The sequence below is a fragment of the Phyllostomus discolor genome, chromosome 13 (assembly GCF_004126475.2).
Source record: "Phyllostomus discolor isolate MPI-MPIP mPhyDis1 chromosome 13, mPhyDis1.pri.v3, whole genome shotgun sequence".
Classification (NCBI taxonomy): domain Eukaryota; kingdom Metazoa; phylum Chordata; class Mammalia; order Chiroptera; family Phyllostomidae; genus Phyllostomus; species Phyllostomus discolor.
This window is the reverse complement of record NC_040915.2, coordinates 24,164,717-24,177,888: the sequence shown is the minus strand read 5'-3', so window position 1 is coordinate 24,177,888 and position 13,172 is coordinate 24,164,717. Positions and strand designations below refer to the sequence as shown.

The 13,172-nt window shown below is 44.2% G+C and overlaps 2 protein-coding genes across 7 annotated transcripts in view; one reads left to right on the top strand and one right to left on the bottom strand.

Moving 5' to 3' along the window:
• MRPL22 (mitochondrial ribosomal protein L22) overlaps window positions 1–3,723 on the bottom strand; it is a 29,203-nt gene extending 25,480 nt beyond the window's left edge. The window contains exons 1-3 of one of the 5 annotated variants that reach the window (XM_036014460.1): window positions 2,163–2,234; window positions 2,039–2,081; window positions 849–908 (exon numbers count right to left, since the gene is read on the bottom strand). In XM_036014460.1, the coding sequence (XP_035870353.1) occupies window positions 849–908; window positions 2,039–2,081; window positions 2,163–2,190 (131 nt within the window). In that variant the 5' untranslated portion in view covers window positions 2,191–2,234. Of the gene's footprint in view, window positions 1–848; window positions 909–2,038; window positions 2,082–2,162; window positions 2,235–3,608 lie in introns of those variants that run through there. The other 4 variants (XM_036014461.1, XM_036014462.1, XM_028528173.2 and 1 more) reach the window with 4 other exon arrangements.
• Window positions 3,724–3,846: 123 nt separating this feature from the next.
• Window positions 3,847–13,172, top strand: part of GEMIN5 (gem nuclear organelle associated protein 5) — a 37,777-nt gene continuing 28,451 nt past the window's right edge. Inside the window, exons 1-7 of one of the 2 annotated variants that reach the window (XM_028528432.2) lie at window positions 3,847–4,069; window positions 4,957–5,117; window positions 5,839–6,020; window positions 8,734–8,885; window positions 9,094–9,213; window positions 11,210–11,339; window positions 12,478–12,643. In XM_028528432.2, the coding sequence (XP_028384233.1) occupies window positions 3,904–4,069; window positions 4,957–5,117; window positions 5,839–6,020; window positions 8,734–8,885; window positions 9,094–9,213; window positions 11,210–11,339; window positions 12,478–12,643 (1,077 nt within the window). In that variant the 5' untranslated portion in view covers window positions 3,847–3,903. The remainder of the gene's footprint in view (window positions 4,070–4,956; window positions 5,118–5,838; window positions 6,021–8,733; window positions 8,886–9,093; window positions 9,214–11,209; window positions 11,340–12,477; window positions 12,644–13,172) is intronic. The other variant, XM_028528431.2, reaches the window with a different exon arrangement.

Here is a 13,172-nt window from a genome sequence, read left to right as displayed (position 1 = left end):
CAAAGGTTAGAAACTATCAGTCTGCTACCAAATACAGCCTACAGGAAAGTTTTATCTGGTCAGCAGCATTTTCTTAACCCAGTTCAAACCCTTTACATGAGGAACACACTCTAAATTTCAATTGCTACAGGCCCTACCACACTCTCATTTTACATAGCCCACTTCTCCTAGTTCATTCACTTCTAGCACCTGCATGCAATTAGTTTCCAGTTACTGAATCAGATGACCTCTAGGATTTTATAGTTATCATGAGCATACCTTTCTACTTAGTTTCACATGATCATCTCCCTGTTAGAAGGTCCAGAACAAGGATTCATAAAGTTACATAATTTCGGAACTAGAAAGAGCCTTAAGAGATTATCTAGAGAAACCCAACCATCCTTTAGGACACAGATGAAAACTTAGCTCAGAGCTCCCCAGTTTAAATCAGTCAGGACAATTTAAATCAACAAACATTAACAAAATCTTTATTCAAGACCCTATGCTGGAGCTACAAAGAGAACCAAGAACTGACCCTACCTGTCCAGGATTCACAGCTAGTCAAGGGCACTGACACACACACAGGAAGTGACTCTTCAAGGCACACATGGCAAAAGGAAGGAGAAATCAATCTCGTTCATTTTTAATGAGACCTGAGAAAAACTCCTGAAGGTGAAACACTTGAATAGGGATTTAAATAAGGAGCAGGACTGCTGTTACAGACAGGAAGTGGGGGCACAGCATGAAAAGCCAAAAGGCAAATAACTGCACAACACAAGCAGAAGAACGTAAGCTCAGCACCGTGCTGGGGTGAAGTGATGGAAGGCAGCCTAAGATGGCAAAGTGCAGACAGATCCTTAGGGCTGTACTTCCTATCTTCTTCATTAGCATACCTCTTCATCCCTTTTAACCAAGGACCTAGGACAAAGCTAAAAAATGGGAACTGAATAAACGTTTATTGATTTGCGAGGGAGAGGAAATGGAAGGAGAAAGAGATATCGATGTGAGAAAGCCACATGGATTAGTTGCCTCCCACATGCACCCCAACTAGGGACAGAAACTGCTACCTAGGTATGTGCCTGACTAGGAATCAAACTCCCAACTTTTTGGTGTGCAGGGTGACGCTCCAACCAACTGAGCCACACTGGCAAGGGCTCGATAATAATTTATAATGATAAAAACAGTAATAGCAACTAGGACCTAGTGTGGGATTATTATATGCCATGCACTGTACTAAACATTTCATATGCGTCATCACATTTAATCCTCACTTTAAAAAAACCTATTAGGTATGTTCTAATACTTCTTTCATTGCCTATTACAACTAAAACTTAAAATGGGTAACTTTTCCCCCACAAGCTAAAAAGTAGACTTGCACCCAACTTACCTGTCTCCAAAGCCTATATAATCCAAAATAAGGCTAAGAAATGCACCAATCAGAAAATTTACAATCGATTATCAACTTCCAAATATCAGTCACTGTGCTGCAAAAGAAGAATAAGGGAGCGGGAAAGGCTTCTCTCCAGTCCTGACACAATTGCATCCCATAACCTTAAACAATGCTTTTGTCCTGAGGTCAAAGAACAGTCTAGAGAGTACAGTATAAAGCTTCAAAACTTCCTAACTGGGGAACCTTAGGCAACTTATTTTACTTTTGAGAGCTCCAAGCTCCGTGTCTGAAAAGGGGGTACGGCGGTTCGAACACTACACAGGGTGTTATGAGAAGGATAACACTTAGAAAGCGATTAACACAATACCAGGCACTCTGTAAGCTGCGGCTGTCTACGACACAGTCCCTCCTCGTTTGGAAACGGTACCACAGCGGTAACTAGGGAAGCTGAACGCTGAGACAGGGCTAGGAGACTCTATCGGCGTCCAGAAAGATCAGAGGAGACTGTTTAGAACACATATTTACATCCCTTGGGGAACAGGTAATCCTGACGCCCTGAGGGCTGTGCAATTAGGCAGCAGGATGACGAGTTGACAGCGGAGTTGCTCGTAGTAATGGACAGACCGGTAAGGAAACCTTGAGCCCTTCCGCAACTCTGAGGCGACTTACCCCAAGGCCAGCTTCCCCTGCAGATTCTGCATCCATAACGCACCTGCAAGAGCAACACAGGCGTCAACTCAAACTCCCACCTCCACTCCTTCCTAGCGCCCCTGAACCACTAAGAAATCCTCACCCAAGCGTTCTAGGGTCGCCACCGCCATCTTTCTCCCACCTTCTACGGAAGCCTCCGAGCTCAACCACCGTCTGGACGAGACGCATGCGCAATTTCCCGCTTTTCCTCCCCGGCAGAGACACCCGCGGTGTTGTCATGGAGACCACTAACACGCGGCCGGCGCTTCAGTTGTGGTCAGCCTGGCCTAGTTGGGGAATGAATGACTTAACAAAGGCTGAAAACTGTGACTTCCCGGAAAGTCATCGGGATCCAGAAAAATTGCTAAGCCTTACCTCACAAACGGTCTGAAAGGATTAGGACGAGAGGGACCGTGAACCAGCCACCGAACCTGGGTGGGCCTCAGTTTTCTAGCCAGTAAAATACAATCATTATCCCTAGGGCAGTTTTGTTTTAATATCACTAGAGATCATGTGGAAAGCTCTTTTATAAAACAAACAGTTCAAATATAAAGTATGGGGTCCGAATCCCTATTAAGCTCCAAGTTGACCTACAAGAGATAAAAAGTGAATCATCTGGCACTGGCTACCATGTCCGTCCAGCCGGTGTTTCACTAAATCTCAGTATTCCTCACAGCAATCCAAGGCATGGATCATCATCTTCCTTCTTCAAACGAAGACTTAAAATAGGTTAAAACCAGTAGCCAGTCTAAGGTTGGACACCACCAAGTGTACTGCCAACTGTACGTTAGACGTCTCTGCATCAAGATGGATAGCTCAGGTGTCATCTGCTACATTGCAGGAGTGCCGGATGCCCACGCAAACAAGCATTACAGGCGTGGGAGAGTGTAAGTGCAAAAATCTGAGCATTTTAGCGAGAATTGAAAGGAAACTTCCGTTCTTTTTCCTCCACAGCACTTACACATACAGTTTCACAGAGCTGGCACTCAATCGAATGAGTCGCTCTACTCTTCTCCTGGAGTTACCAAGAACCCACAGCTAGGATTTCCACTCAATTGCACAAACTCTTTCCTTTTGGAGTTCTGGTTTGAACTTTTATCGTTTTTGTTAACTGGCTTCTTGTAGATATCTTAAAAGCAGAGACTTTCAACCTTTTCCATCTTGTGGCACACAAACTACTAAAATGCTATGACATGCCAAAAGAATATATATTTTTTGCCGCTCTGACGAAAATTGGGTATAATTTTAATTCATTCACATTGGACGAATATTATCGTGTTGGCTGTTGTCATTTATTTTATTTGACAACCTTAGGGAAAAGAGGTCAGTGCCCCTGATGATACAGTCGGGTTTTGTACATTTTAAAAATTCTCGCTGCACATCAGTGTGCCCCAGCACACCGGTTGAAAATTGCTGCTTTAAAGAATCCCCAGAGCTAGCGAAGTGTCCCGGCACACAGCGTTCAAAAAATACTTGACGGGACAGCGTTAAACAGGGCCAAAGAATATACCGGCAGAGCGGGAAAATGACTCCACCAGTCATTTTGTACCTTGACTGTAGGAAGCGAGAACGCCTGAACCCGGGGCTGGGCTCAGGCAGCAACGGACCCTGCTGCCCCCGGGCGAGGTTGGGAGTAGACTGCTCCCAAGGGGGTCCGGCTCTTCGAAGCTCTGGGGCGGCTGGAGCCGAGCGCGCGGTGCGGCCTGGGCCTCGGCGCGCGCCGTAGCAGCGGGCCCGGGGAGGCGGGGCTCCGAGTTAAGCCCCGCCCCCTTCCCCGCTACAGCGTGGGGCTGCGAACGGTCTGCCCCAGTGGCTCCTTTCCTCTTCACTACTGAACCGTGATCATGAGCCTGGAGCCGCGCACGCTGCCGCCCTCTCCTAACTGGTACTGCACCCGATGCAGCGATGCCGTGCCCGGGGGCCTCTTCGGGTTCGCGGCGCGTACCTCGGTCTTCCTAGTCCGCGTGGGCCCAGGCGCGGGTGCGATCCCTGGGACGCCCCCATTTCGAGGTAACTCCCTCTCCCTGCCCCCACTTTTCCTGCACTTCTTGCTTCCCCTGGAGGTACCGAGTGTACGTCTTCAGACGTGCTGAGGCTCGAGGAGATAAAATGACTTATCTGAAGGCACATGGCAAAGCTAGTACCAGCATTGGAGGTTTCTGATTGTTGTCCCTGGATATTTTTGGTATACCCTAAGTAAGATCCCTCTACAGATGGAGAAACTGAGGCCCAGGCAGGGGGAAGAGTCTGCTCACAACCCCTAAGCTGTGTCGCGTTCCGATCTCCAATACTGAACTACACAACGCTGTGGATGAGCTGTCCCGCCTCCTGGGGCTCCCACGTGGGGACTCCTCGCTTATTAGAAAGTATCCCTGTCTAGACCCAAGTATTTTCAACATCTATGGCCTTCCTCCCCCACCCATTGCGCGCAGACCCTCTCTGCGTCTAGGAGCTGCTTACAGCACCAGGCCCTAAGCAATATCCTATGTGACACTTATTTCTATAAGATGAATGAATTGAGCCAAGTGCTTTTAGGCTCCAAACAAGGTTTTGATTATACCTTGGAATGCGGCATGGCAGATGTTCTATTCCAAGCCATCTCTGGCCAGATCTAAATAAGAATCACAGTGTTCATTTGGGCTGCTCCTCCCCGTGTGAACTAGGCACATCAGGGAATATCAACAGCATTTTTTACATTTGAGACGACTGAGGCTCAATGACATAAAATGACTTAGCTGGGAGAACCAGTAGGAGCATTTGGGGTTGCTGACTGTGAGTCCCTGGACATTTTTGTTATACCACGGGGTAAGAGAGATCCCATTCATCATCTAACATTAGTATGATTTGGCCAGAGATCTTAGGTAGCCCTTTAACCTGGAGTCTGGTTTTGCTTGCAGTCATAGGGGAGTTGGTGGGACACACCGAAAGAGTCTCTGGCTTCACGTTTTCTCATCACCCGGATCAGTACAACCTTTGTGCCACCAGCTCCGACGATGGAACTGTGAAAATCTGGGATGTAGAAACAAAAACAGTTGTGACAGAACACGCACTTCATCAGGTACCATGGTTTACTGGTTTCCCAGACTCTTGTCATAGATCTGTGCTGAGGTTTCTTTTGCTTCGAGTATAGTTTTGCTAGCTCAAGTGTGGAAGGTAACTTTTGTAATTAGGTTCATTAATTAGTTAAGAAACTCTATTTTAGGAAACATTTTTGGAAGGCAACACTTATAAACCAAAGTTCAGCAAACTACACTGTTGCCTCTTTTTTTGCAAATTGTTTTAATGTAATATAGCCAGTAATTCATTTAAGTATTGTCCGCAATTTAAGTACTGGTTGCTTGCATGCTATGTCCACAGAGCTGAATAGTTGCAACTGAGACAGTGTGGCCCACAAAACTTATATTTAGATATAAATATCTAAAATATTTATTGTCTGGTTCCTTACATGAAATAGACTCCTCATATAAACTATAAATCAGTAAAAGCAACTTGCTTCTAAACCAGATTACTTGATAAACCTGCCTTTTGAGAGAATGTAGTAAAGGAAAAGATTTATTTACTTAGTAAGAACTTTTCCATTAAACTATTAAAGGAAAAAATATTGTAAATGGTTCTTTGATGCTCAGTAGCCTAAATTCTTCTACCATTTTCTATACAAGTGGTACTAACAGTATTTAGTAGGTATCTATAATGTTCCTAGTATTATCCTGGTTAAAAACTTAAGTAAAAATTCAGCATTGACAAATGAGAAGCAAATACATTTTTGTTTTGTTTTAAAGCACACAATATCGGCATTGCATTGGTCTCCTCGAGTAAAGGATTTAATAGTATCTGGAGACGAAAAAGGAGTGGTTTTCTGTTACTGGCTGAACAGAAGTGACAGCCAGCACTTCTTTATAGAACCCAGGACAATTTTCTGTCTTACTTGCTCACCTCACCATGAAGATTTAGTAGCCATTGGGTAAGTACCATACTATCTGTGTTGACCATTTATTTTTGCTTAGGATCGTATTTTGCATTTGCTTTACCTTCTCCTGTGCCTTTATTCCTCAAAAGAAACCATTTGCAGGTGTTAACCACTCCCCCTGAGCCCTTGGGATCATTTACTTATTCCTGTGACCTCCAGGCCCTGCTGTCTCTCTCACTCTTTTTTATTCCTAGGTTTCCATGATATTGTAGTTTCCTCATTCTTCACATCTAATTTCCCCAGTCAGCCCCCAAACGTAGGAACTGTCCTCTTTCACCCTTTTCTCCCCCTTCACTTGCCCCTGGGCGTAACTTTTACTCCAGGAGAGTCCAATGACCCTCTAGATTGGGAACGTGATCTGGCCTTGGGATCTGTTTCCTTATGGATCACCAAGGTTGTTTGTTTCACACGAGCTGCTTGAGTGGGTCTCCCCCTTGTCTCACCACTCTATTTACTTCCCTCCCAAAGATGTCTATTCCATCCAGTTTGAACACTGGATAAGAGAAGTCTGACTGGAGAGGAGTTGGGAGATGGGATGGGGGGGGATAAGGTAATAAAGTATATATGGAGACAACTTTCTCACAAAGTGTGTTACCCAAAAAATGTGCATAGCCATGAAGCCAGGCGGTATCTGGGGGATAGAAGAGTATTAAACAGGAGATAACAGGGCGTGTTTTTATGCTGAAGGAAATGAGGCAGAAGAGGGAGAGCTCCTTGTGGGGGAACCCATGGTGAGTACAGGAGTGATGTGGAGCAGTCAGGAGGGGACTGGACCCAGATCACAAGTAGAAAAAACAGTTGAGACTATGGAAATGGGTACAGGTAGGTGTGTAGATCTGGTTGGGAGGAGGGTGCTTCATTATGATGGCTTCGGATTTTCTCTGAGGCATAAGTCAGAGAGGAGATGGAGTCAAGTTCAGGGTGGGGAAGGGCCTGGATGGAGGAATAAGGTATGAAGACAGTCACCTTAGAGCATAGGAAAATGAACATACTGAGGAAAATTGTATATCCAGTGGCCCCTGTTGAGGGCCAAGCTAAGGACAGTGGTCATGACTTTATCCAAACTGGTTGAGAGAGAAGATTGTTGAATTCAACCAGGTTTGAGATTTTGTGGTGTAAATAGACTTAAGGGAGAGGCGACAAGAAGATAAAGTTATTTTTAAAGGAGCGATTATGATGATGGGTCATGAAATCTGAGCTGTACTAGGGGAAGGGTCGGAAGACAGATGTGCATGAGCAGTGGTGAAAACGCATGGGGCCTGTGGCCGGGCATCTGTGCAGCGAGAGCACTGCTGCAGTTGGGGGACTGGAGAGAGGAAGCAGGAGGGGGACTGAGTAGGGGTCAGAGAACGTTAAATCCAGTTGACCTTGAAAGATGAGCTGTAGTTCACAAGAAGAGAAGAGTCTTTCAGGTACACTCACAGGCTTAAATGAGAATGATTGCTATTCCAAGAATCTTCAAAGTGGTGATTATTCCCTGAAAGCTCAATGGCCTGACTCTTAACGCTACGTAACTTGGTGATTTTCAAAGTCCTTGTCTTCAAAGATTGATATATTCTGTTATATTATTTTTTAATAAAACTATAGTGGAAAAAATACTTACAAAAGGAGAAAACTAAGTAAATAAAGCTGCTGATGGCATTTTCCCCTGAAGAACTATGTAGTGTGTAGGAAATACAAATACAAAAAACTGGAGAGCAGTTTTGCGTTTTTCAGGAAAGCGAAGAGGTGTGTGCCCTCCATCCTGGTGGCTCCATTACTAGGCATCAGACCTGAAATTGTCTTATGTGTGTGTGAGAACATTAATAGCAGCACGTTTTGGTTATGGTAGCTAAAAATGTAAGCCCTTCGGAAGGGAAATGAACAAAGAAAGAGACCGAGTATATTCACACAGTGGAGTACTGCACAGCAGTGTGAATGGCTGACCAGGAACTGGGGTCAATTACATTGTCAACGTGACTGACTGGCCAACAGAATGAGTGAAGAAAGCAAGCTGCAGAAAAACAGACCATGTGATTACCATTTATATGAAGTTTAAAAGGACACAAAATAATTCCGTATCTTATTTAGGAGTATAAACAAAGAAAGGCTAGGAATGATGTAACACAAAGTTCACAATTACCAGTTTCCCTCTGGGGAAGAGAGGCACAGAGTCTGGTTAGGGTGAGATGTACAGAGCACGTCAACTGTACTGGTGATTATTTTTTCTTAGGCTGGGTGGTAGATACTTCGTGTCTAAAATACTTTATCACTTTAAAAAAAAGCTATTAGAATTTCTCAATTTCTTCTGAATGCAATAAAGGGGAGCCTTGGAGCATCCAGATCTAGAATGTAGAGTTCTGCCATTTTTGTTAACTTTATCGTTAGAAAGGCAGGATCATTGGTAAAAAGGGAGGTGTTTTTTGAGTGTACTAGGAGAGTTCATCTCTAATTAGAGGAGTTGCCGGGCCCCTATAAGAACTTAGAACTTCAGCGTGCTCCAGTTTGAGCATGCACACTATTACTGTTACAAGAATGGGTCATGGAAGAGGTTTTAAAAAATCAGGGAGCATGAAATGAACACTTTGAGAAAAGGACAAAATTAATGAATGCTTTCTTCTTCCCTTCTCCCCAATCCCTAGTGCACTTAACTTTTAAAAATGCACAGTAACTCCTGAGTCAAAATTTTTACTAGAAAACAAAATGTTTTTTAACTCCTGTTTTTCAGCTACAAGGATGGCATAGTGGTTATCATTGACATCAGCAAGAAAGGAGAAGTTATTCACAGGCTTCGGGGCCATGATGACGAGATCCACTCCATAGCTTGGTGTCCCCTGCCCGGTGAAGACTGTTTATCCATCAATCAAGAGGAAAATTCAGGTAGAGGTCGTTTAAGGGAGGGATCTGTAGAGCTAAAGAACATAGTGGGTGGAACTGTATCCCATGAATTATATTCAAAACATTAGGTTTTACAGATGAGGTCTATGAAAGGAGAGCTAAGTTTCGGGAACCCTTGCAAACTATTTTTTCTCAGAGATAAGTGCCAGTTCCACGCAAATTAAAAACCAAATTTCTGTTTCCCTCCTAGAAGAACCTGAAGTTCCTAATGGGAAAGTTAGGGCACAAACTCCAGTGACAAAAGGCTGCTACTTAGCCACTGGAAGCAAAGATCAGACCATTCGGATCTGGAGCTGTTCTAGAGGCCGAGGTAAGACAGATGTTCGATACTTCTTTTGCAATACAGCCTATATTGATCCAGTAGAGATAGAAGGTTTTTGATTCTGCCTTGTTGTACTAAGAGTATACCGCCTATCAAAAGCAATTCATTCACTTTACTATCCACAGAGTTGTTTCCCAGCCTAGCCTGCACTAGAACTGTCTGTCTGTGCTTAATGCCTGGCTTTGGAGTTGGAGATGAAGGTTTCGGATGCATTCATAGAAGGATCTCTGTTTGGCATAGAGGATAAGATGTTTACCATGAGATTGGACATACTGGAATTTGGCAAGGCCCAGATCAGAGGAATGGCAGAGATCACTAGAGCTAGAGCTTTGAATGCACAAATGCAGAATAAATAATACACACCCAATAGAGAAGTACGTGTTGAAATGTGAAAATTCAGTTATGCAAATCACGAGATCCTCAGGTATTCAGCCTTCCCAGGCATTTCTGGGAACAGAACTTATGCCTTAAGATTGAGAGAAACTCCATGCAGCGGATGTTACCTATATAGTCAAAAATCTAGCCCTTCTCTTTATAGCAGTCTTCTTTCTCCCCTTTATTTAAAACTATAGAAATCCTGTCATCTTTGTCCAAATGAGTTAGTACATGTAAAGCAAGTAGCACATTTAGGGCTTAGTCAGTAGTAACTAGTAGCATAATTTGGGGATACAGAATATTTTAAGGTTTGTAGAAAGCTTTTAGATGTACTTTGGCTGATTCTCCCAAGTGGGGACAACATCGGGGTTAAGAATCCGTCTAGAAGGATAACCTCTAAACTTACAGACAGCGGTCTTCAAATTTACTAAATCAGAATCTCTAGGAGTTGGGCCCTGGCACGTATATTTTTAGAAGTTCCACCAGGGTTCTGATACACCATAGGAACTAAGAAACTGGTTAAGTAGCTTGTCAGGACAGGAGGGGCGTCCCTGTTACTGCATGTTAGCTACCACATTTATGCCCTTTGTTACATTTCTTGTCAACTAGAAGGAATCCCACCTTCTGTCCTTCAAACTTTGGAGAATCGGATTGTGTAACCACCTGGGTAACTTATTTTCCCAAACAGTATTCCTGATGTGTTTAAGTTGCCAAGACAGCCTGTAAAAGCTTACTTGACTTAACGTAGCTAGGTTTGTATTAACCACTGTGCATAATAACGTTACCATGAGAAAATGAGGCCTGAATTCTCAGTAACCGAAGTAACAAACTTGGAAACCACAAACTGTACAGTAGTTCTCCCTTATCTGACAGTAATATGTTCCAAGAGCCCCAGTGGATGCCTGAAACTACAGATAGCACTGAGCCCTATATATATATTGTGCCTTTCCTATGTGTACCTACCTATGATAAAGTTTAACTTATAAATTAGGTACAGTGAGAAATTAATAACAATGTTAATAATAAAATAGAGCCATGATAATGATATACTGTAACAAGTTATGTGAGTGACTTGGGGGTCATTATACTTGAACACAAGCACTGGAGACCACAATAGTCTAGCTGATGACCTAGACGGCTACTAAATAACAAACGGGTGGGGAGCATGTACAATGTGGACACATTGGACGGAGGGATGACCGTGTCCAGAGCAGGACAGAGGAGTGGGATAGCACCAGGTTTCACCACGCTACTCAGTACAGTGTGCAATTCACAACTCATGAATTGTTATTTCTGGGATTTTCCGTTTAATATTTTTGGACCCTGACTGACCACCGGTAACTGAAACCACAGACAACAGGGGGCTACTCTATTGTGAACTGCTAACGACTCATGCACGTATCTGTTATCTTGCCGTGTGCGATGCGCACCCACGTTTCTGTGCACATTATACACGGGATTACTATGCCCACGGCATGTAGTCATTATACCCACATATAATGCACATCCTTATTTTTCACTCAAACTTTGGGCAAAAGCATGCATTATACACAGCAAAATATAGTAGTTTCATTATCTTGAGCACCCATGGGCCTTCTTTAAACTGCAGGTGTGATGACTTTGAAATTGCCCTTCCTAAAGCGACGAGGAGGTGTAGACCCCACTGTTAAAGAGCGCCTTTGGTTGACACTCCATTGGCCCAAGGATCAGCCGACACAGCTGGTATCTAGCTGTTTTGGGTAAGTCTTTTTTTTGGTTCATGCTCTTTGATATATTTTTTTCTTCTATAGGCTCAGGAATTCCTAGACTTCTTTTTCTAGACACGGAAAAAGATGGAGAAAGCAATGGCTGAGGCTGATGGTACGACAGGCCTTTCGTAATGGGAAAATCATGGTACCAGTATCTGTGTTATCTAATAACAGAATTGCATGGAGATCAAATAAGCACAGCCTGGTGGTTAAGAGGGAAACCTCTGAAGTCAGGCAGAACTGATTTTCAGAATCAGTCTGTGACTTACCGGCTGTGTTGATGAGCAAGACCCTTCACTTTTCTGAGCTTCAGTTACTTCACATATGAAAAGGGGAGGTAACGGTATTTCCTGTCTCTTAGGATGTTTATAGCCATTCATTAAATAAATTTCAGCACCAGCTTCCAGTTGCTTGAGATAATAAGTGAATTTAGCCCTGGCTGGTATGGCTCAGTGGACGGAGTGCTGGCCTGCAAACCAGAGGGTCGCCAGTTCGATTCCCGGTTAGGGCACATGCCTGGGTTGGGGGTCCCCACTGGAGGGTGTGTGAGAGGCAATGACACATTGATGTTTCTTTCCCTCTCTCCCTCCCTTCCCCGCTCTCTGAAAATAAATAAAATCTTTTTTTAAAAAGTGAATTAAAAAAAAAAGTGAATTTAACACAGAAGGCCCCTGCTTTTAAATGAAATCATACAGGTAAAGCATATAAAACCCCACCAAAACGATGGCCATGGCCCTTCACCACCTCCAGCATGACTCATAAAAGAGATACTATGTCTTAAAGCTTCCGGGACTATGTGGCATTTTCTCATTAAAGCTCTTAGGAAAATTTGTTCAAGGGGTAGTCTGGCACAGTCACATGGTCCCAGAAGAAGGAAAGCTACAGTACAGTGCCCTTCGACCTCCGACTCCCTGAGCCACCTGGTGTCCCTCCCCACGGGAGTGACTCTTTGTTTTTGTGTGTGCTTCCGGAGATACTCTGTGTGTGTTTCAAAATACACAGTTTTCTGTCCTTAAAGGAACAATGAACAGAAATTATTTTGTGACTGAGGGCCCCCACTCTTTGGCCCAGAGCATCTTCCTTCCAGACTGCTTGCGGAAGAGAGCTGACGCGTGCTGTTCCCTCGCAGGGGCGAGCTGCTGCTGTGGGACCTCACTCAGTCTTGGAGGCGGAAATACACGCTTTTCAGTGCTTCGTCGGAAGGGCAGAATCACTCGAGAATCGTGTTTAATCTGTGTCCGCTGCAAACTGAGGATGACAAGCAGCTGCTGCTCTCCACATCAATGGACAGAGATGTAAGAACAGCTTACGCCACGCTCGGCACCGAAAAGCAGTGATTTGTGACTTAGGTGGGATTAGAGGGGTTTTTCCAACCAACTGCCAGTTCTCGTGCCCCACCTTGCCCCCAGTCCAGAGTTACTGTTACTGATGGGCACTAAACACATTAACGGCAGAGAGGCAGGGGGAAGCAAGGAGCCACCTAAACGCCTTTTTGTTGAAGCAGATACAGTGAAGAAGAGTAGATGTGCCTGGGAGGATGTGTGAGGTTGTCGTGCTTTGGCTATAATATATCCTTGTCTGTAGGTCAGTCAGCAGAACTGTCTGCTCTCCTGGTGGACTCTCTTTAAGGGCGACCTGGCTTTAAGAGTCTGTGGCCTTACTCTTGCAGTTAAGTTAGGCTCATTTGGTAGGCTTTTCCTCCCAAGTCCTTCTGTTAAACAAGTGACGATCAAAAACTTAGCACTGCTCTTCCCCTTGGCATGAAAACATTTTGGTTTTTGAGATAACAGCTCTGATTTTTCCACTACCCAGAGGCCATCTTGA